The following is a 22,405-nucleotide window of genomic DNA, read 5'->3' as shown; positions in this document are numbered from 1 at the left end:
AATAGGAATTCTCTTGACATCTGTACAGCTCGGCACTTCTGCCTGGACCATAGAGTTCTCTCGGGGGCCAGGGCTTTTTCTTTAAGTGACTTCTTAAGAATAGCTCCCACTTTGACCCCCTCCCCCAAGCCTTGTGGTTTGAATGTTGAGGCCTTCTCTGGCTGTGTTCCCTGTCTTCCGGTGCGACGGGATCCTGCGCCCCAGTCGCAGCCCTAATGACCGCGAGCAGGGGTCTTGAGAGGGCTGTCTTTCTCTATCCAGAGGGAAGTTTCTGGGACTTGACTTTTCAGAGGACAGGGTTCGTTGTGTGTCCACCTGGCTGGGTAGATTTGGCTCCTTCACAGGCTGGGCCAGCAAAGAAAGGGCTGGGAGGAAGGGGGGGGGGTAAGTTCTGGAAAGGCCCTGGGTGTGCCCTGAGATGGAATTCCATGCCACTCACCAACTTCTGACTGCAAGTCACTCCTCCCTTCTGAGGCTCAGTTTCCTCGTTTGCAAAACAAGGGTAAATGAGATCACAGTTGGCCCCAAGTGCTGGAGGCTCCGTGTAGAAGGATCCCACACACTACCCACACCTCCAGCCACCAGCCCGGAGAGCACACACCCCTGGCATCTTCCCAAGTCTTCACCAACACCTCCTTGGAGTGTTAGCAACCCCGCATTTTCTTTCAAGATGGCCCCGCCCACTCCTTGCTACAACTGGGTACTAGACTCCAACTCTACTACAAACTGCCTTCTAAGGGTCCCTAGGTCCGGGGGAGGGCATAGTCAGAACGCCACATTAATTTATTTAAATCTGTATACACTTAGGCTTTTACATTTATATTTTCCTCTGTGTAGCCTGCACACACTGCATATGGAATTTAGAGGACAACTCGTGCGTGGGAGGCAGTTCTCTCCACTATGTGGGGGCCGGGGAATCAAACTTAGGTCATCAGGCTTGATGACAAGTGCTTTTATCCACTGATCCATCTCACTGGCCTAGAGCACCACATTTTAAATGAACTTCCCCAAAATATTGACACGGGTGGTACAGGGGCCATATTAAAGAAATGCAGCTCACATTGGGCTCTTCTTGGAAGATGCCTCTCTTCCAGGCTCACAAACTCTGAATTGCTTTCCATAGCTCTTATTTGATCAGCAAAAGCAGACTGGTGGCATAATGAGTAGAGCCTATTTCTAGAAACTACTAAAGAGAGCTGGACATTGAGTCCTCCAAAACAGCATGCTAACCTTGCACACTGCTGGCACTGCACAGACAGTACAGCTGTGTTCAGAGGTTCCCCTAGCAAGGGAAACCTGTCCGTAGCAGGGACAGAGAAGCTAACTACAGTGGGACTTGGGCCAGCAATAATCCAGGTGTGAGCTATGGCCTAGGAAATGTAGCACCTGACCTTTAACCACACTGGGACAGAAAGACACGGGAGAGGAGAGGGTGTGAGGTGGCAGAACAACTAGAAAAGTGAAAGGCAGTGGGCAGGGGGAAGAAAAAAAAAACTGTTAGGAGTGGAGAGGGGGCAGGGGAGGGACAAGTCCCTATTTATGTAAGCCATTTGTAGCTGTGGATTGTAAAACCGGGCAGGATCCTCAGGAGTAATTCATAGTGTTTGGACAAGACAAACATTGTTCTGCTTTAAACAAACCTTCAGAAAGGTCAGCTTGGTTCATCCCTTTGCTGTGAGTTGCTGAGACTATCCAGATGATGAGAAAATCAGATCTTAGGGGAGGGGGCCCAGGCAGGAGGCAATGGTCTCTGGAGCCCTTGGTATGCTAGGTGATGCTGCCCAGTACAAGAAAGGAGCCTTGGCTCCTGGTGAAAGAGTTTGGATCCTCCCTATCCTGGAGCCAAGGGACATTGGACACATCTGTGCACATCACAGAGGATGAGATTTCCGAAGGTCATCCAAGTTCTTTGGCAAAGCTGAGACTTGCCATGTCAGTGAAGAACTGATGGAAAAAAATAGTTCCTAGAGGAAGAACTGAATTAGACCCAATAGGCTTGGCTCCAGGTATGCTCCAGGACACCAAGAAATCCGTGTTCCATACATGTAGACATTCTAGCTGGGCCCTTCTAAGTTCACTTAGCAAATAGGGTTTTTTTTTGGAGCCTAGTCTACAAAGTTCCACGCTGGGTATTTAGGATACACGAATGAGTGGCCATTCCTGGGGCCTAGAACCCAATTTGTGGTCTCCATCTCTGACTTCCCTAAGACAATCTCAGCCAACTTCTCCATCACCACCACCACAACCTTCCAAGCAGTGAGCAAAGTGTGCCAAAAGTGTTAGCTGTCGCTATGGTTGTCGGTTGTGACAGCGTGACTTCCCCAGTTCCTAGTGGCATAGGACTTTTTTTTTTTATTGTTATCTACCACGTAGGTTCATTGTCTTATTAATAATAATTTATTAATAATATTGTCCAATTTCTGTGATGTCTGTCATCATTTCCCATAAATGATCTCCAATTGTCCAGGGTAGTTTGTGTCCCTCTCAAGAGAGTGGCCCCTTATGGATGGCAGTAATGCCAGGCTAAATGGTTCTCCATGAATTAAAATTGATCAGTGCTTCTGACGCTTCAACATCTTTGGAATGTGATTTTGCTTTTTAGGGTTAGAAAGTACACCTAGTGCCTCGGCTTGCTAGGTATATAAGTTTCTTCTCCTGATGTTGTGACAAATTCCCTGACAAAAATAATTTAAGGGAGAAAGGGCTCAGCTTGGCTCACAGTTCACAGCTCACAGTTTGGGACAGCAGCAGGAGTTTAAGGAAGCTGGCCACACTGCTTCCAGAGTCAAGAAACAGAGAAAGACAAATGCTTGTGCTCAGCTCACTTTAAAAAAACACAGTCCAGGGAATCTTAGCCTAGGGAATGGTGTCTCCCACAGTGGGTGGTTCTTCCCACCTCCATTAATCTAATCAGTATAATCCCTCGCATACCGTGCCTGGAATCTCCTTGCCCAGGTGATTTTTAGTTCTCAATGAGTTGACAATTGAGACTAATCAACCGTCTGGACAAGAACTTAATCCCTGAGCTTTGCTCCTCAGCCTCTTGACACCCATAGAGGAAAGGGAAGAAGGGAGGACAGAAAAGAGGGTTTCTACCCTTATTTTTCCTAGAGGAAGCCTGTGCTTAGGAAGGTGGAGTGCTTTCCCCGGAATCTCGGGATGTTAATGCAGGTGCACAATTTTGGGTTTGCTGACCACCCAAGTTGTTCCCTGTGAGACCCCATAAGCCAGGTGCTCAGCCTCAGGCATGGCAGGGGCCTCCTAGGCTGAGCTTTATCCATCAGCTGTGTGTAGTCTCTGGCATCATTCTGGGGCTGGCATGGTGGCCTTGCTGATGTCAGCTTCTGCAGTGAGAGGAAAGGGCTCCCTCCTGCCCCTCCACCAATCCTAGTTTCCTTCGACACCTTATTATGGTTGAAATGTCCATGTACTTACCCAATCTGTTTGGAATCAGAATCCGGGTCTGTTCTCCTCCTGCACTGCCCGCTGGAGTCAAGTCTCTAGACTTTCTCCATGTGATACATAAACCCGTGATACCTCATTTTACTGACGTTTGGGGCGAGTTAAGTGGTTCCATATAATTGAATTTTGTGGCTAACAGAAGCTTACACCTTTAAACATAGAAACTTTCTAATGTCACCATTTTTCAATAAAAAAGAACTAGTTTCCCCATCAAATTCATGATTCCCTCCACCCCCACCCCCACCCTTGCACACACACACCTAAATTAGCAGTGAAGGAGAGAAGAGCAGGTGTTCTCTGGGTGGGGTTGGATGTGTAACCCACAAGTTATTCAATGGCTTAGAATCACCTCTTGGGAATATCAGTGTTGAAGTAGTTTGCTCAGTCTTCCTGGTCTTAGCTTCCTTCTTTGTCATCTGGGGGGCGGGAGGGGGGATGGACACTAGAAGAGGCACTAAGGCCTGCCACTGACCTTACACAGTAACACCCTTGAGAATTCTGGCCTGCACCCCCAGGTTGGTCTGTGATATATTCTTCTGTTTGCTCCGTGTATCACCTACCCAGCAGTTACAAGTCATCAAGGCTCCTCCTCTGGGAGTTCTCTGACCCCACTGGAAGAATGGAGGGTTTCTGATCCCAGATTATAAACAACCTTGAGTGAGGGACTCTCAAAGTCCCTGTTCACCAGAGTCCCTCACAGGGAATATCTTTCTAATGCCAAAGTCACCATTCATTCACTTGGGACAGGGTTCTGGATCAGGAAGGATGCTTCCAACTGAACTGTAGCCAATGGGTTCACAATACCTGAATATAAAGAGCAACGCTCCAGAAGCTCGGAACTCAGCATTGAGAGGTTAGGAACAGTAAGGGGAGACCACTGCCTATAACAAGAGGATCCAAAGAACTTGAGTGATGTGTGAAGACCAGTGTTACTAGTTCCTTTTGTATCTTGTATTTACCATAAGCCTTACTTGCCTATTTTGAGTGGATGAGAATAGGGGGTGGGGTGTCTCTTCCAAGGGCAATTGATAAATGTGAGTAGTATGTGGCATGCATGTGTGCATGTGTGCATATGTGGAGGGAACCTACTGGCATTTAGAGGCCAGGGGCCAGAGACACTAAATGTTCTGTAGAGTGCAAGACCACGATGCTCAGGGAAGAACTATGGCAACAGGCACCTGGGTGGAGTCTGTTCTTAAGGGAGCAGTTTGTATTCAATCTTGAAGGAACACTTTTCCCATCTTAACTAATAACCTTCCATTCTTTTTCAAATTACTTGTACCCAGATACACCTGTTTGTGTCCTGGGTCCAACCCCCCCAGGATGTTTGTCTAGGCATCGTGTCTGAGGTGGCATCACTCCAGGGTCATCTCTAAGCCAGCAAGTCTCAGCCGGGGCACCTTCTCCTCCCGCTGTAAATGTTAATGAGTGGAATCCCAGCCCTATGCTCATGGCCCCCCACAAGTTCCTCTACCCCAGGCCTATCCTTTCATTTGCACCCTTTGTTTCCTTCCTCCAGGAGGCTCTCCCATCCATGACAAAGCCTCCCCCACTGTGACCCAGTTTCTTTATTTTAGGAGGACTTAGGGTGGGATCTTGTCAAAAGTGTTTTTGCAAATGAAAATAAATGACATCTGCTGGGTTCTCTTATCCACACGCATTTTCTCTCCTTCAAAGAGCCCTGGTAGATGAAAGGATTGGGTGGATTTGGGATTTGTACTGATTTCTGTGCTCAACTCAACTCAGGAATCCTCAACCGAGAAGCCTGCCCAAGGTGGGGCTTGACCTAGAGATGCTCACAAAGGACCCCAGTAAAGGAGGGATCTCCAGAGCCCTGAACATCACACAGGCCTGTACCTTGCGTTCTAACTTCCTCTCCAGAACCCTCCAGGGACCTGCAAGTCCCTTGAGCAGTGCCCATGTAGCCAGACTGGTGAGCCAGACTCCAGAAGGCTCGACATGAAAGGACACCCCCAATTCTTCCAGTCTGAGAGATCTGGCAAGTAGATCTGAGGGTTGCAATTATTAAAAACAAAACAGGCTGGGGCTTGGGTGTAGCACTATCCTAGCATGTGTGAGTCCTTATATTAGATCCCCAACACACACACACACACACACACACACACACACACACACACCAAACCAAAGCCTATCATATAAGAAACATCCTCACTTTTCAAATCCCTATAATAGGCCTATAAAAATCGGATGTGGTTCCTTCCGTTTCAAAATGATTAAAGCAATTCTTCTATATGGGTAGAGCAACTTGTTTAAAGTTACACCAAATGCAAGTTGGTGAACATGAATCAAACCTTAGCCTAAACCAACTTCTTTGTATTTTTCAAGGGAACACGATCAATTTAGAGAGGCCAGATGCCTCCACTTTGCCTCTGGTTATAATTTCCTGGCCATATTGGGGTCTCAGGAACCAGGTCCCCTAGGTCTGTCTTCTCACCTGCAGCACAGAGATGCTGAAAAGTCCTGTGGATTCAGGCCAAAGCTCACACTTCTGGCAGACCACAAACTCCTCTCTCCTCTTCCAGGATCGAGGCTTCAACATTCCCACCTTGCCCATAGGTGCTAACAGCCCCTACACTCCCATATCAGACTTGTTTTGTTTTGTTTGTTTTGCTTTGTTTTGAGACAGGGTTTCGCTATGTAGCCCTAGCTGACTTGGAGCTCACTCTGTAGACCAGGCTGGCCTCTAACTCACAGAGATCCTCCTGCCTCTGCCTCCCATACACTGGAATTAAAGGTATGCCACCACTATCCAACTTAGACTTTTCTTTTTTTTAAATTAGGGTCTGTTTAATTTTGTATGTGTGAGGGCTTTGTCTGCACGGATGTCAATGTCCATGCGTGTGCCTGGCGCCCATGGATGGAGTTCAGAAAAGGGAGATGGATCTCTTGGAGCTGGGGTTACAGATGGTTTGTGAGCTATCATGTGGCTGTTGGGGATTGAACCTGGGTTCTCTGGAAGAGCATCAAGTGCTCTTAACCACCAAGGCATCTCTCCAGCACCAATAAAACTGTTTTAGTTCCAACATCTGTTCCTATCCTTACCCACAATGGGTTAATTATTTCCCTTTAAAATAGAAATAATAAAATCCTAACTCACATCTTACAAAGATGATAAGCTTGTGATTGCTCATGGGCTCCATGAGGGAACTGTGCACCCAGTAGGCACGGCACATGCTTGGTTTCAAAGGTAAAAACCATACTGGGAATAGTGGTTCATATCTGTCATCCTAGTACGTGGAAGGCTGAGACAGGAAGATCTCAAGTTCACGACCAGATTAGGCTACATGGTAAGACCTAGTCTCAAAACCCCAAACAAGTAGGACCTGTGTGCTGGGCTGGATAGCTCAGTGGTAGAGTGCTGACTTAGCATGTGTAAGACCCTGGTCTCTATCCCAAACACTGAAATAAAACCCTGAAATATAAAGTGATAAACGCATAAGACAGAGCTCTTGGGTATTTAGGAGATGAAGGCCACTCAACTCCCTCCTCTGAGGTCTGTTCTGCCTCCTGGCCCTCTTCCTCCCAGTCCCTTGGCTCTCTGTGCCCCATCTCTTGGCTATATCCTCCTTTGAATTTTCATCCTGCTCACTGACTGCCTTTGCCTGTGGTATACTGCCACACAGCCCACCTCTGTGGAGACCCCATTCCTCCTGCAGTATTCTTTCTGCTCCATACTACATATGCTTGATGCTCAAGGCAGGGCTGGTTACCCTCTTCAGTCAGTCTACACTCCTTCCATCTTTATTAGAGCAACATCAGGAACAAACCCCAAAAGAGTCCTGCTTCTTTAAGACCAGCATCACAAGGCTGTCCTGTTTCTAACACTTCTCCCACATCCACTCTAGGTCTATTCCACTTCTTACCTTCTTCTTACCTGTTACTTTGGGTGACACCTGGGACTCTCCCTTAGCCTGATACTTAGCATGGGTGTCTTTGCAACATAAGTAATACCTTGACCTCCTTGTCTTTAAGTCATTGTTCCTTCCAGGGACCCTCCTGTCCCCCTCTGGTCCTCACAGGCCTTATCATGCCTCGGGGACACTCCATCTGTGGAGTCCTGAGCTCTGGCATCCAGTTTTGGATAGAGGCCTCCTCAGTAACCTCTCACCATGTTTCTTTGTCTTCCTGAATCCTCTCCTTAGCTTTGTCCAGAAGTCTCAGAGAGGGCAGAACGCGCCTTAGCAGTCCTTTCCAAAGCGGAGGTAACTGAGCAACCACTTTAAATGGCATTGGTTTGAATTTCTTGATGCTGCAATTGAAATAACTACATATGGTTAGTTCTTAGCCAAATGATCGTGCAGCAGAGCTGCCTTTTAAGGTTTACAGGAGCTGCAGAGGTTCTCTATTTATGTGTGTGTCCCAGGACTGTGGGGGCTCTTATCTACTGCCGTTCTTCCAGATGATCATGAAGCTCAGTGGGCTCTTTATCCTTCCCAGCAAGCCATTGTCTTTATCTTAGGGAACAAGGACATAATGCAATCCCAGTGCCCTCAAACCTCCGGTGTGACAGCCCTGTCCCCACCCTCAGCTGATCCTGTCACTTCCTATTTCATTGAAACCTGGGCAGCTTTTGGGCCACCTGACTGATCACATTGCCACCTCTCCTGCGAGCTCCTTTCTATCACATAAGGCACGTCCTGAATAGTCTTATAAACAATGGAAAGCCCAGGCCTGCCGTCCTCCCATATCACCTCCCTGCTAGGCCCTGCTTTTTTTTCCTACCGCTTGTCAACACGCTTACTGGAAGCTGTCCACACTTGCTATCTCTCCTTTCTCACCTCGATTTCACTTCCACAATCTAAGGCAGACTGGCTTGTGTCCTCACCACTCCACAGCAATGCCCAGTCAAGGTCACCAATGGCTTTTTCCCCTTCAGAACTTATCTTGACCTTCAAGGCAAGGGGCGGTGATCACTGAACCTCATTCCTTTACAACACTCTTGCTCATCAGTTGCTTGGATGCCTGAGTCCCCAGATTCTTCTCCTCAGGCCACCCCTAAGTTTCTACATCACTCCGTTCGCTCTCCCTTTCCTAGCCTGTTCCATCCTTGAGCTTTGCAGGTAGGGAGGGCTGTAAGCCCGGGATGGTGGCTCCTCCCTCCTAATGCATTCCTTGACGGAACACCTGGGAATTTGCTTTCTCACCCAAGAGCTCCTCTGTTGTTTTGAACTCATTTGTGCCCTGGATCCCGCTGCTCAGAGCCCGACATGCCTTCCTGGGGTGTATTTATAACCCCCACTTGGAGAAGGAACACTTGGACATCTGTTTTGTTCATTTGTCTCCTCCTCAAAAGGCAGCATGCTTCAGAAAGGGACATTGACAACCGGAGAGTGTACTGGGAGAGACTGCAGGCTGGTCAGAAATCCAAGTCCTATGAAATCACTGAAAGAAAGAAATGGGACCATTTTGCCTAGGAGAGAGCGGAGCAGGGTGTGGGGTGGGGGTGGATTTTGAATAAAGGTAAAGAAAGAAGTTCTAGTATATTCCAGAAGATCCAGACCCATTAGATTGCAGCTCGAGGACTGTCTTGCCTAGCAGGAAGAAACTAGAGAATATCAAGTTAGGCTTTAAATGACTATGATAAAAAGCACTCTCTCCCTATTCCCACTGGTCTAGCACTGCAGAAAAACCACAAGCCATGGAGGGCAACTTCAGACTCAGTGCCTCTCCAAGTTGCAAGTCGCAAGCGCCCTGCAGAAACAGTAAGGCAAAAAACTACGTGTTCCCATCGTTTGGCTGCTCCAAGATGGACTGATGTCAGGGAGCTAAGCACCCCGATGTGTCCATGTGTCCCTCTTCCACCCCTCCTGGACAGAATGTGTTTTCCTGACCTTGTGCTGGTGCGATGCCATCTGCCTGTATGCAGGGCCCGCCACAGCATCTGCCCCAAGGAGCTCAGGGCTGTGAGTATTAGTTTGCTCCTTACCTCACACTGTGTTCCCTTTATGAGGCCCCCCAGGAGAAATTCCTGTCTGATTTTAGTACCAAGAAGAGTTGTAATTCTCTTGAGCAATAGCTCTGTTTTTATCTCATGGACACTGGGAATTGTGTCAGGGACATGGTCTCCTTTTCATTTTGGCTGCGGGGGAAAGCTTAGGAACAAATTGGTCGCCCACCCACAGGAGGCAAATAGGCCATCCCAGGGTGAATTTTGGCATTATTCCCACGTCTATTTTGTCTTCCCTTTGCCTTTTCTCTCTAGCTTCCCTTCCTATTGTATCACAGAAAACTGAGAACATATCAGCAAAGATAAGCCAACATCACGAGTGATTTCCCTTTCAGGACATAAGCACTATTAACAATGTCTTCTAATGAATGCTTAAAAAAAAAAAAAGAAATGGACACTAGATTGTCCTTGTTTTTCCAATGTCATGAAACTCTTACCACATAATTAAACATTCTTGAAGTAATTAAAATGTTCTGTGTCACTTCAGCAATTTAATACTGATAAACTCATAATGCTTCTTTATCCACTGTGTGGCTGGCTTTCTGTATATGTGATTATTTATTCACACAGTGTAAGCAATTGAAGCAAGGGCCTTCTGCATACTAAGCAAGCACTCTACCAGAATGCTACATCCCAGCCCTGGTTTTACCCATCCTTACAGAGACATATATGTAGCAGGTTATTTGAGTTGTTATGCAAATACACTATGTAAGCATATGTACTATAAGTTGCAATATTCCTGTGTGTCAACTCATTTGATGCTCATGATCCTATGAGGTAGAGATATTGGCATCCCCCTTTTAGAGGTGAGAAGAAAGCTATGGCTGAGAAAGTTGCAAAGGCTTACCCAGGCCACACAGCAGAGGCAGTAGTTGGATCCAGGCACTCTGGCTTCAAACTGTGTTCTTCCAAGTGTCCCGTCTCCTTCCAGCATACCACTGAGATGTCAAAGTCCACCATGGTTAAACATTTCTTTTAGCCCCTTCCACCTCATTTCTGATTTATGTTATTTTGCCATGCTTTAAGTACCCTTGTAACTCACCTGCCGTCCTTTCTACCACAAGGCAAGGCATAAATAAACAGTACAGAGTGGTAAACGACATAAACAGGCAAAGCTAAAACACAACCCCAGGGACCAAGGGTGAGTCCAGACTGTCCCCACAATGACATGGATTTATTTCCTTGGGCTGTGGCTGGCTTGCCTCCCTGGAAGAGCTGGCTTGGGTGGCCAGCTCTCAGGAAGACCAGGAGGAAGGGCCTTCGTTCAAAGAGAATGAGCTGGGTCAGCTCATCCTCCAGGCCCTTTCTTAGGGAGTCTATGAAAGTGGGAGGAACAGAATGAGGCAGGCAAGAGAGCTAATGATGACTGAAGCAAGGAAGCCCTTGGGCCAGGTCTGTTATTGAATCACATTTTAAACGAGAAAGAAACTTAACAGAAACTATGTTTCAAGCTCACAGCCCCGTAGATTCTCACCTCTGAGCTCTGGCTGGAGCTGCAAGACAGTCAAAGGTTACCATTCGTGTCCACAGTCCTTTTGTTAAGGCAACAGAGAAGGAGGCCAGAGGCTGGATGGCCTGAGGACACCCCATGAGACTGTAATTGGGTGAGATTATCCATTAGACAAATGTAGTGAGAAACCTTAGGTTTCTTTGAGATGGGGCATGTTCCCCATGCTGGCCTTGAACCCCTGGGTTTAAGATAGTTCTCAAGCCTTGCCCTCCAGAGTAGCTGGTGTCAAGAGCACACCACCCACAGGAGAACTCCACTGCCTCAGGCTAGGACCCAGATTACTGCATCCAGATTTGATATTTGATTTTTTATTTTTATTTTTATTTTATTATTATTTTTTTTTTTTAGTAGCCGGAGATTTGGGGAAGTTATCCCTAGCCCCTGAGGCCTCAAAGTCCTTAACTGAAAAGTAGAGTCAATTGGTACTATGCAAAGCTATTGTGGGAATCTCCCTAGGAATACTTAAAAAGATCTAGGAGGTGAAGTTAGCTTCCGGGGACCTCGGGAGGACTGAACTGGCCCCATCTCTGAAGTTCAGGATAGACCTGAGTAGGCCACTATCCAGGTGCGTCCAAGCTTCTTGGCCCTTAAGCCTCGAGTCTACCGCAGCTTCCAGGCCTAAAAGAAAATTTTGTTCCTTACAAATGGGCCTAAGGCAGTGACAACTCTTTGAGATTTAGGCGCTGCCTCTTGTTGCCGCTATCCCCTTAGAGCCAAGGGGCAGGCAGGAGTAAAGAGCTGAGGGTTCACATCCCTTTCCAGTTCCTCCTCCTCATGCCTCTGGAGCCGAGTGCCCATAGGGGCAAGGCCCTGTGCACCGTGCCACCAGGGCCACCAGGCTGGGTTGGAAGAAGGCTGGACCTCGGCGAAGAAAAGAAAACAAACACAGATGTGTTTGGCTGGGACCGGGAGGGAGAAAGCCGTTCTCGCCCCCACCCCACCCCCACAGGGTGCGCGCCGGCCCTGCCCCCTCTCCGGGGTTTCCCCGGGCGCTCCTCTCGCTTTCTCTTTGTCTCTGCTGTTCTTTCTCCGGCTCCCAGGTTCCCACCCGCTCGCTCTCGCCCTCTGGAGCATCCCGGGCCCGTTGGCTTTAACTTTCTTCTTCCCGGGGTTAAAACTTTGCTCGCGAGCGGGCGGCTGCTTGCCGACGTTATTGGCCGGCGCCCCGCCCGGCGGCCCCGCCCCCGAGCTCCCCTCCGCCCCCCACTCCTAGCGTGAGTGGTGGCGGCGGCGGCAGCGGCAGCGGCGGGCGGCGGCGGAGCCTTCGGGGGGCGTGCGTGCGTGTGTGAGTGCGCGCCAGCGAGCGTGAGTGTGTGTGTGCGCCCCGGGCGCGGGCAGGGCAGCACTCCGACCGCGGCGAGAGCCGGGCGGTCGCGTCGTCACTCGGGAGGAAGAGGCGGCGGCGGTGGCGGCCGGGGCCGGGGCTGGGGCAGCGGCGGCCGCGCCGGGCATGGAGCTGGCAAGCCCGCGTTGAGACAGGACGCGCCTGCTAGCCGCCAGCGAGAGGCTCTCTGCCGTCCGGCGCGCGGGCTCCCCGGCCGGGGCCAGGCAAACTTTTCTTTCTCTTTTGCCATCACTTAGAGGTAAAGTCTCCTACGCGGAGTCCCCAGCGGGGACGCGACTAGGGAAGGGGTATTTATTGAAGGACCCCAGGTGGCAGGAGAAAGGGACGCTGAGCCTTGCGGGATTGGGGGACCCGGAGCCCTGCTGCGCCCGAGACTTAAGGGAGCAAGGCGAACGGGCATAGCTGCGGATGGGCAGACGGGCGCGGGCATGCTCCTCGGTTGGCCGGGAGGCTGGGGAAGCCGGGAGGAGGAAGGGGCGCGGGCGGTGGTGCAGGCTAGGAGGCCCCTGCGCTCGGGGTCCCCCGGGATTTTGGGGGGAGCGAAGCGGGCAGTCTCGGGGTTGGTGCCCCGGGGAGCGGGGCACTCGCCCGCCACTCCACCGAGGGCTGTTGGGCTCGGGACGGGCTGGCTGCTGGCTGGCTGAGCGCGGCTCCCCCCCTCTCTCCGCAGGCGCCTGGTGCGGCGGGCGAACCGACTCCTCGGCGCGGCGGGGCCGGGGCAAGCTGGCCACGGCATGATGCGCGCTGTGTGGGAGGCGCTGGCGGCGCTGGCGGCGGTGGCTTGCCTGGTAGGCGCGGTGCGCGGCGGGCCCGGGCTTAGCATGTTCGCCGGCCAGGCGGCGCAGCCCGATCCTTGCTCGGATGAGAACGGGCACCCGCGCCGCTGCATCCCTGACTTTGTCAACGCGGCCTTCGGCAAGGACGTGCGCGTGTCCAGCACCTGCGGCCGGCCCCCGGCGCGCTACTGCGTGGTGAGCGAGCGTGGCGAGGAGCGGCTGCGCTCGTGTCACCTCTGCAACTCTTCGGATCCCAAGAAAGCGCACCCGCCCGCCTTCCTCACCGACCTCAACAACCCGCACAACCTGACGTGCTGGCAGTCTGAGAACTACCTGCAGTTCCCGCACAACGTGACGCTCACTCTGTCGCTCGGCAAGAAGTTTGAGGTGACCTATGTGAGCCTGCAATTCTGCTCGCCGCGGCCGGAGTCCATGGCCATCTACAAGTCCATGGACTACGGGCGCACGTGGGTGCCCTTCCAGTTCTATTCCACGCAGTGCCGCAAAATGTACAACCGGCCGCACCGCGCGCCCATCACCAAGCAGAACGAGCAGGAGGCGGTGTGCACCGACTCGCACACCGACATGCGCCCGCTCTCGGGCGGGCTGATCGCTTTCAGCACGCTGGACGGGCGGCCCTCGGCGCACGACTTCGACAACTCGCCGGTGCTGCAGGACTGGGTCACGGCCACCGACATCCGCGTGGCTTTCAGCCGCCTGCACACGTTTGGCGACGAGAACGAGGATGACTCGGAGCTGGCGCGCGACTCCTATTACTATGCAGTGTCTGACCTGCAGGTTGGCGGTCGCTGCAAGTGCAACGGCCACGCGGCGCGTTGCGTGCGCGACCGAGACGACAGTCTGGTGTGTGACTGCAGGCACAACACAGCCGGCCCTGAATGTGACCGTTGCAAGCCCTTCCACTACGACCGGCCCTGGCAGCGCGCCACGGCCCGCGAGGCCAACGAGTGCGTGGGTGAGTGGGGCGCCGCGGCGCCGCGGGCGGTGGGTGGAGACGCGGGCGGGGGCTCCTGGACCTTGCAGCGGCGGGTTCTCCCGAGTGCCGGCGCCACGAATCCGAGCATCGCGGGATTGTGGGTTTCAGGGACCTTACAATTGCTGCGGGACGCACTTTCCGGGATGTATGGGACCTGGGAGGGGTGAGATCGGAGCGGTCTGTGCGCTCGGCCAACAGCCGTGTTGCATCCTCTTACCCACTTCGAAACCAAGAGAGCCGGCTAGTGAAGTGCCCCAGGAGGTCCGGGGTGGAGGGAGTGGTTTGGAGAAAATTTGCCGACAGGTCTTTCTAACCCCAGATCCAAACGGAAACACATTCACTGCCTTCCTCTCAGTTTGCTTAGTGCCTGGGGTTCACCTCCGCCCCATCCCCCTTTCCTAAGGCTGCAGCTGGGCGCGCGGTTGGGGACCGGGGATGTTCCAGAGCCACAACCACGAATCCCTTGGGAGAAGGCAGAGAGCTCTTTGCAGCTTGGAACCAGTTGGGTACCAAGCAAATGTCACTCTTGCACCCTCCAATTCTCTTTTTATGGTTTGATTTTCTTTTTCTTTACCGCCCCCCCCTCGTTTGAACAGCATGTTCGTGTTAGCAAAAGGAGAGTGATGTGATTTCAATTAATTGCTATCTACAGATTACAAAGGAGACCTCAGTGACTATTTTAGACTAATTCAGTCCTGGTCCTCCAAAAAGAAGTCTACCAGGTTTTTTGTTTTGTTTTATTTTTGTTTATTTGGGGCTTTTTTTGTTGTTGTTGTTAGCTCTGGGGTTTCATGAAATTGAGCAGTTTTGAATTAACTAAGGATCCCGCGTCTCGATTTTTAATGAAGTTTCAATTCCTGAAAGAGAAATCTGACAAACCCGGGACTTGGTGAATACTCCTGTGTCAGAAAGAAGGATGAAAAAGGATATGTTCTACTTCTGAATTGTACAACTTTGTTGATGCAGAAACTCCCAGGCATCAGTTTTTCCCAACACACACACACACACACACACACACACACACACACACACAGAGAGAGAGAGAGAGAGAGAGAGAGAGAGAGAGAGAGAGAGAGAGAGAGAGCACGTTTTCAGTATTAGATGTAAATGTCTAAATCTGACAGTGATTGTAATGAAAATCATTTAGCCCATAATGTGCCATTTGGTGTGCATCTTTTGTGAACATACAGATTTTTCCCTCCTCTCCCTCCCAACCCCAGAGAGCCATTGCAAGTCTCTTCAATCGCTTCACCCTCAGAGTCACATTGCAGAGTTTGCTGGTCCCCACAAACACACGTTTTGAAGTCTGGTTCTGATTAATTGTGTCATGTTGTTGTCGAATAGTTTGTGCCTCATGACTGTGGATGCAGGCTTTTGAGCAAGCGAATGGAAAACATGTCTCGGAGGGTCGAAGCACAGAGGCCCGGGCTGGAGCCCTGGTCTGCAGGCGCCTGTGCCCCCTGTTGCACTGCAGGGCCTCCCATTTAAAAATGCAGCGTGTCCCAGCCTTTGCGGACCTAACTGTGCGTCTCCTAACCTTCAAGGGATGGGAGAACTAGCTTCCAGTGAGAAGAGCCTTTTCAGCACCTGCAAAGTGGTGGCTTGCAGACTTAGTAGTCGGCCTGGAGAAGAAAGTGGCTTTGATCTGTTCAGTTCCCTGGGAAATGTTAGTTTTTCCCCCCACCCCGTCTCTTCTTCTCTTTGCCTTTCCTCTTTTCTTTTCTTCCTTTTGTGTGGAAAAATCCTTTATTGGCACTTAAAGGGATTCCCAGGGTCTTGCTATCAGTTTTAGTTTGTATGTGCATGTGAAAGATGCGGTCTCCAGCAGGGTTTAATTGGACAAACGTGAGTGGGTACGTTGGTGTGAATCATCTGGATCTGTGCTATAAAAGTATTACTAGTGTGAAGGTCCCCCCACCGGTGGTATTGATCACCCCTCACTCCCACCCCTCTCTGTCACTTAGGTTTTGAAAACACAACCTGTTATTTGTTATAATGACGGCCCTGGACTTGAAATAATCTCTCCAGTTTAGGATTTTTGTATTTCCACCAAAGCACTAACTACACACAAATTGGATTGACCCCCCATCCCCCTTTTTGTGCCAAGTTGAGCAATCAACATATTAACTAATGTAATTAGCAAGTGGTTTTTGTTCAAAAAGTTTAATTAGGCCTAGTAAGTACATAATCTACATGACAAATGATCGGCTAACAATATTTTTTCAGGGGTTTTACTGAAGTTATTTTAATTCTTCGTAGTTAAAGCATCTTTAAATCTTGCCAATTATTCAGTCATTTCATAAAAGCCAAGCCGACTAAACTCTGTTGAAGTTATTTATAGTTTCCTTTTTGAATAGATGTTCTGATACCTTGTAGATAGAACTGGGAACATCAGATTGAAGTTGCCATAAAGTCTTAATTGAAGTTCTAGTGATTTTTCCATCATTCTGTTAGAAAGAAAGCCAACAAGGACAATTTAGGAGTGATTTACAGCTAAAGGTCCAGCTTTTTATGAAAAGGCCCTGAAGTGGAGATATGGGAATGTATGAGTAGTTGACAGGTGTTCTGAGATACTGAAGGGCACCGTGCTAGGAGAAGCATTAAAATCCTTCACAGAGTAACTTTGTACCTCCAGCAACCCAGACTCCCGCCCCCTCAACATAAGTCCATTTTGTGAATTTCACACTGTTGACACACGAAGGAAGCTGCCCAGACTATTTACAATTAAGGGAAAGGATTGCAATTTTTTTAATTAAAAAAAAAATCAGTCTTGATGAAATCAAGCAGCATCACCATGCTGTTCTGATTTTTTCTTTAAGAAGTAATAAGATATGATTTATAATAGGCCTCAATAGGCATAAGAGGTTCCCTAGATGAGCCTCCGCTCCCTCCTCAACAAGGTCCCTAGGAACTGAGACTACTGAGTGTCCTCCATGGAGGCCCAGGAACTTAGAGATTCCTAAGCAGTGTGTATGTTTCCTGTGTTTTCTCAGGCCAAGTTCTCATTTCAGTATTGCTTCAAGGCAAGTTTCTCCACAGGGTAAATGCAGGCAGCTGTGAAGGCCAACGTCTTAAATGCAATTTTGGATTTCTTCTGGACAGAAGGGGTTCTTGAAATAATATGAAAGAGAAGACTAGTATACACTTACCTCTTGGACAGCTCTCAGCAGAGTAACCATATGTTTTCTTCCACTCATATGTATTAGCAGCGTTCACATGCTTTTATACACATGTGCATATACATCAACTGTGTAAAGAAGCACCCATGCCTGGTGCGTGTGTGTGTGTGTGTGTGTGTGTGTGTGTGTCAGTGTACACTGAAGGGAAAATGCATGAACAGTTTTAAACCACCTGGATGTCTGGACCTTCCTTCTCCCTCTCCCTCTCCCTTTCTCTCTGTCTTCTTTTCCTCTCTCTCTCTCTCTCTTTTTCCAAAAAGAGCATCTAAAGATCATATTGTGTTTCATAAGTTATTGACATCGGTTTTAATCAGTGTCTCCCTGACGTGGGAGCTGTGTTAGCATTTAGTGCCTGATGAAGCATGATGTTTAATCTTACTGTGGGGATGTCAACGTGAGCCTCTGCTTGGTTTGTGACAGGTTGAGATTATGAAAACTCGTTTTTCGACTCACTCTATGGATTTACATTGCTTAGCTGTAACCTAAAACCCACACAAAAGACGCCTTTGCAAGATGAGCACTGTGCTAGCCTGGCCTCCTATGGTCATGGGTACCTGCAACATAATGCTCATAATTGTTTAAACATGGCTTTGGGGGGGTGCAGTCCAATGCTGCAAGTAAGGGTGCTTGGGGCACCCTTAGTGTTCATCAAGCAAGGGGAATTATGTTGGAGGAGTTACCATGAAAAAAAATCCAATGCCCCACTAAAGACCCTTGCCATATCAGAAGGCCAAAAATCGTTGCTGGCTCGTCCAGAGCCTGGCACCTCGATGTGGAAGAGTGTATATTTTTAATACTCATAGTAATTATTATAATTACTGTCATTATGATGATTAACTCTTGAGGGCTTATTCTTTGCCAAGCACTCACATTAATTTAGTTATTTGATCGTTGTGACTCGGCAAATAATGGGCACTATTATTGTCCTTATTTTAGAGATGAGGAAACCATAGCCTAGAGACATTGCATGGTTTACTCAAAGCCCAGAGCTGGTAGGTGGCAAAGCTGGGCCTCCGGCCCTTTGATTGCACTTGCATTTTATTGCATGTGCGTGCTGAGCTGCATCCACACAGAATGGCTGCATGGGCGATTGAAAGAATGAATAAGCGTGTGTTATTTACACAGAGGAGGAAAGGCAGAACAACCTGTTACTTCTTGCTAGAACTGGAGATTGTTTCCTTAGGTATGTTAGCTTGTAATATACCATACTGTTACTGTATTATATTAATGCATACTTAAACATGAAGTTGCAGATAACTTCTCCTCTGTGATAACCAGTGGGCCTGGTGGGAGCTTGGAGAAGTAAAATTGAACTGTCTGTCTGTCTATCTACCTATCTATCTGTCTATCTATTCGCCCATCCATCCATTGATCTACCTATTGGTATTTGTTTGTATTGATTGAACCTGCATCTTGGCGCATGCTTGGTAAGTGCCTCATTACCAAGCTGAGCTTATGTTTATTTGTGTGTGGAGGTCAGAGGACAACTAGCTCAGTTAATTCTCTTTACACCATGTGCCTCCTAGGTTTTCCTCCCCTCTGGTCATAAGGATAGAAGGCAGGTTCCTCTAGTCTCCTAACCACCGCCTAGCTGGCCCTTTTTTGGTTTTTATTTTGTTTTTAAGAGACAGGGTCTTTTATTATGTGTAAGTTTGTGTAAGTAGCTGTCTTTAGACATACCAGAAGAGGGCGTCAGATCTCTTTACAGATGGTTGTGAGCTACCATGTGGTTGCTGGGATTTGAACTCAGGACCTCTAGAAAAGCAGTCAGTGCTCTTAACAGCTGAGGCATCTCTCCAGCCCCAAGACAGGGTCTCTTAAAAACTACAGAGACAGGTCTCTGTAGTTCTGGTTGTCTTGGAACTTGTTGTGCAAACCAGGCTGGCCTCGAACTCGGAGATCCACCTGCCTCTGCCTCCCAAGCTCTGGAAAAGGCATTTGCCACTATGTTGAGGCCAAATCTCCCTTTCTCTCTCTCTCTCTCTCTCTCTCTCTCTCTCTCTCTCTCTCTCTCTCTCTCTCTTTCTTTCTTTCTTATTTAGACAGAGTCTTGATAAATTGCCCAAGCTGACCTTAAACTTAAAAAAAAAAACCTTTTAAAAGGTGCTATTTATTTGTTTAATTAATTACTTTATTTTTTTTATGTGTATGAGCAGTTTTTTGCTTTGTTTTATTCTGTTTGCCTGCATGTTTACAGTGCTTTGGGACCATCTGGGTGCTGGGAATCGAACCCATGCCCCTCTGCAAGAACAAGAACTCTTAACTACCTACCGACCTACCTCTTCAGTGCCATGGCTCTGAACCTTTGATTCCCCTGTGTTAGCCTCCTATGTATACCGGATGCTAAAAGTTGTGTGTCACCAGGCCCACCAATACCAAGCCTTGAACTCAGCACCCATGTTAGTTCTCAAAGGAACAAGTAGAAACAAAACCGGTAGTCCAAAAATCCTCTTTCAAAAAACCTCTATCCTCACACCCCAGAGCTCATCATCCTATTACCGCTCTTTAATATGGTGAAAAACAAACGAACACACCAGGAAGTAGCTAAAAGTGTTGCTAAAAAAAGGTGTTCGATGGAGACTGTGGTGTTCAGTCTGATTGTCTGTCAGTCTGATGCAGTCAGGACAGTCTGCAGCACAAGGCTGTCACTGTCACTGAATTCTCGAGGCCCTAGGCAGCCAGAGTGAGGTCTCAGCTGGGGTCCTCATTAGCGCCTGGTGCGTGAGGAGGCTGCCCCCAGCTTTGTGCAGGGAAGGGAGGCGGGAAGTCAGGGCCAACCCCCTGGGGCCCGCAGGCCTGCATTTTCAGGCTCTGCCGAGCTCTCCTTTTAGCCCTGCCCAGCCTTCTCTCTGACCTCCTCCTCCTGGAGAAAAATGAGATCCTCGGAAAAGTATTTGAGACTTTATGTCCAGAGTAAATATTGGAAAGGCAGTGGGTTGCGATGCAGACGTTCCCTGGAAGGAATCCCCCCTCCCCCGTTTGCTGCCCACAGCTGGTATCGATATTTCCTTCTAGAGATGAGTTGTGCTTTTCATTAAGTAAATTTTTTGTCTTGGGATTAAACCAACATTGTATTCTTAATAGACTTTTATGTTTACACTTCAAACGTCCACTGGGTTGTTATTCGCGTTATCTTGATGGCTTCTACAGTGTCTGCTATGCACACTGGCTGCACCAAAATAAATGGCTCTCCGGGGAACTGGATTATAAGACAGCCTTATCTGTGGATACACAAGGATGGATATTTTGTGAGCCAGTATTTTTTCTTTCTTTTCTTTCTTTCTTTCAGAAGTAACATGCCTTGGGTTTCTCTGCAGCACCTTTTGTTATGGGGAGACAAGAGGTCTTGGGGTGCTTTTGAACTGTTCCGGACTTAAGCCTTATACTTAAGAGAGTAGCATGCAGCATTTCGCCTGTCTTCTGGAAGCCTGGGAAGGGCGAGCCTTGGTTTGGGTGGCCCTGGAACCGCAGTTTAGGCCGGTCATTCACAGGTGGTTGTCAGGTTGAGTCCTGAAGACAGACCACAAACCCCCAATGAGAACCAGGCATTGTGCGAGGTACTCTCTGTGTGCTTTGTTCAATTAATCAGATTGCCACAAGGGACAGAAGCCTTTCAAAAACAGATGTTGCTGCCACCAAAGGGCAGTTTGTATACACAGGGACCAAGTGGGGACTCGTCTGCAGGGCACATCGGAGAGAGCAGGGGGTATCAGAGGTATTTGTTTCTGAGGCTGATCACATAAAAGCCGTGTCCTATTATAAATGACTCCCGGGGACTGTTGCTCTGAATGGAGCTGGGAAGAAGTGAGCTGCCCAGGCCAGTGTGCTAGACAGGGACAGTCGCCTCAGAGCTGTCTGCTGTCATGAGACTGGACTGCTGAGTTGGAGTGACCTTACTAATCCCATGATCTTTCTTACTCTTGTTTCAAAACGTATCTTTATTGTAAACTCAGAACTAGGTTTTCGATGTGTTTGTTTACTTTTGGTTTTTGATACAAGGTCACTGTAGGGAACCTGGGCAGCCTGAAACTTCTGTGTAATCTATGCACCTTCTGAGTGCTGGGATTGTAAACATGAGCCAGCCGCAAGTAGATTAGAGATACATTTTAATTTGCTTTGTTATTTTAATTTTTTTTAACCTGGGTGGTGGTGGCACATGTCTTTAATCCCAGCACTTGGGAGGCAGAGACAGTTTGAGTCCAGCCTGCTCTACAGAGAGAGTTCCAGGACGCCCAGGGCTACACAGAGAAACTCTGTCAGAGGCATTGGATCTCCTTGGAACTGAGTTACAGGTGGCTGTGAGCTGCTTGGGAGTGTGGGTGCTGGGAACCAAACTTGGGTTCTCTAAAGAGAAGTATGTGCTTTTCACCACAGAGCCATCTCCACAGCCCTCTTAATTTGCCTTTAAAAAGTTTATGGGGCTGGAGAAATGACTCAGTGGTTAAGAGCATTTGCTGCTTCCCCAGAGGACTAGAGTTCCACATCCAGCACCCACACCAAGTAGCTCACAACTGTCTGTAACTCCAGCTTCAGGGGGTCTGATGCCCTCTTCCGGCCTCCATGGTCACCCACATACATGTGGCATACATTCACACAGACCCCCCCCCGCCCCCGACACAGACACCCCCTCTACACACACACACACACACACACATACACACGCACGCACATGCACACACACACAAGTAGGGAGCTTGGAAGAAGCGTTAAGTTGATAAGATATGCCTGTCATATAAATCGAGGGCCTGGGTTCATATCCCCATAACCCATGTAAAATGTTGGGCATGGCCAAGCTTGTATTCCCAGGACCGGGGAGGTGGAGACTGGAGGATTCTTAGAGTTCACTGGCCAGTCTGTCTAGTAGACTTGGTAAGCTCCAGAGATGCAGTCTCTATAACAGGTGAAGAACCATTGAGAAAGACACCCAGTATTCCGTCTCTGGCTTCCACATATGTGTCTACACACATATAAACATGTATATATACCTGCAACATACATATACGCAGTTTATGCTCAGGCTTGGGTGTAATTGAGGGAGACTTTGATTAGCATGAACAGGTCCTGGGTTTGAGTCCTAGCCCTGCAATAAGCCAAAAGAGCTTCATGTAACTTTATGAAAACTTGCCCTGATGTCCAGAGCCAGAGACCCATTCATTCAATGGTGAATT

The 22,405-nt window shown here is 48.8% G+C and overlaps 1 protein-coding gene across 2 annotated transcripts in view; it reads left to right on the top strand.

Moving 5' to 3' along the window:
* Nucleotides 1–22,405, top strand: part of Ntn1 (netrin 1) — a 199,053-nt gene that overhangs the window by 1,278 nt on the left and 175,370 nt on the right. The window contains exons 1-2 of one of the 2 annotated variants that reach the window (XM_031350910.1): nt 12,171–12,523; nt 12,956–14,037. In XM_031350910.1, coding sequence (XP_031206770.1) covers nt 13,020–14,037 — 1,018 coding nt within the window. In that variant the 5' untranslated portion in view covers nt 12,171–12,523; nt 12,956–13,019. Of the gene's footprint in view, nt 1–12,170; nt 12,524–12,955; nt 14,038–22,405 lie in introns of those variants that run through there. The other variant, XM_031350911.1, reaches the window with a different exon arrangement.

This window comes from Mastomys coucha, unplaced genomic scaffold, assembly GCF_008632895.1.
Source record: "Mastomys coucha isolate ucsf_1 unplaced genomic scaffold, UCSF_Mcou_1 pScaffold5, whole genome shotgun sequence".
Classification (NCBI taxonomy): domain Eukaryota; kingdom Metazoa; phylum Chordata; class Mammalia; order Rodentia; family Muridae; genus Mastomys; species Mastomys coucha.
The sequence above is the reverse complement of the archived record's forward strand: the minus strand, read 5'-3'. Positions and strand labels throughout refer to the sequence as shown.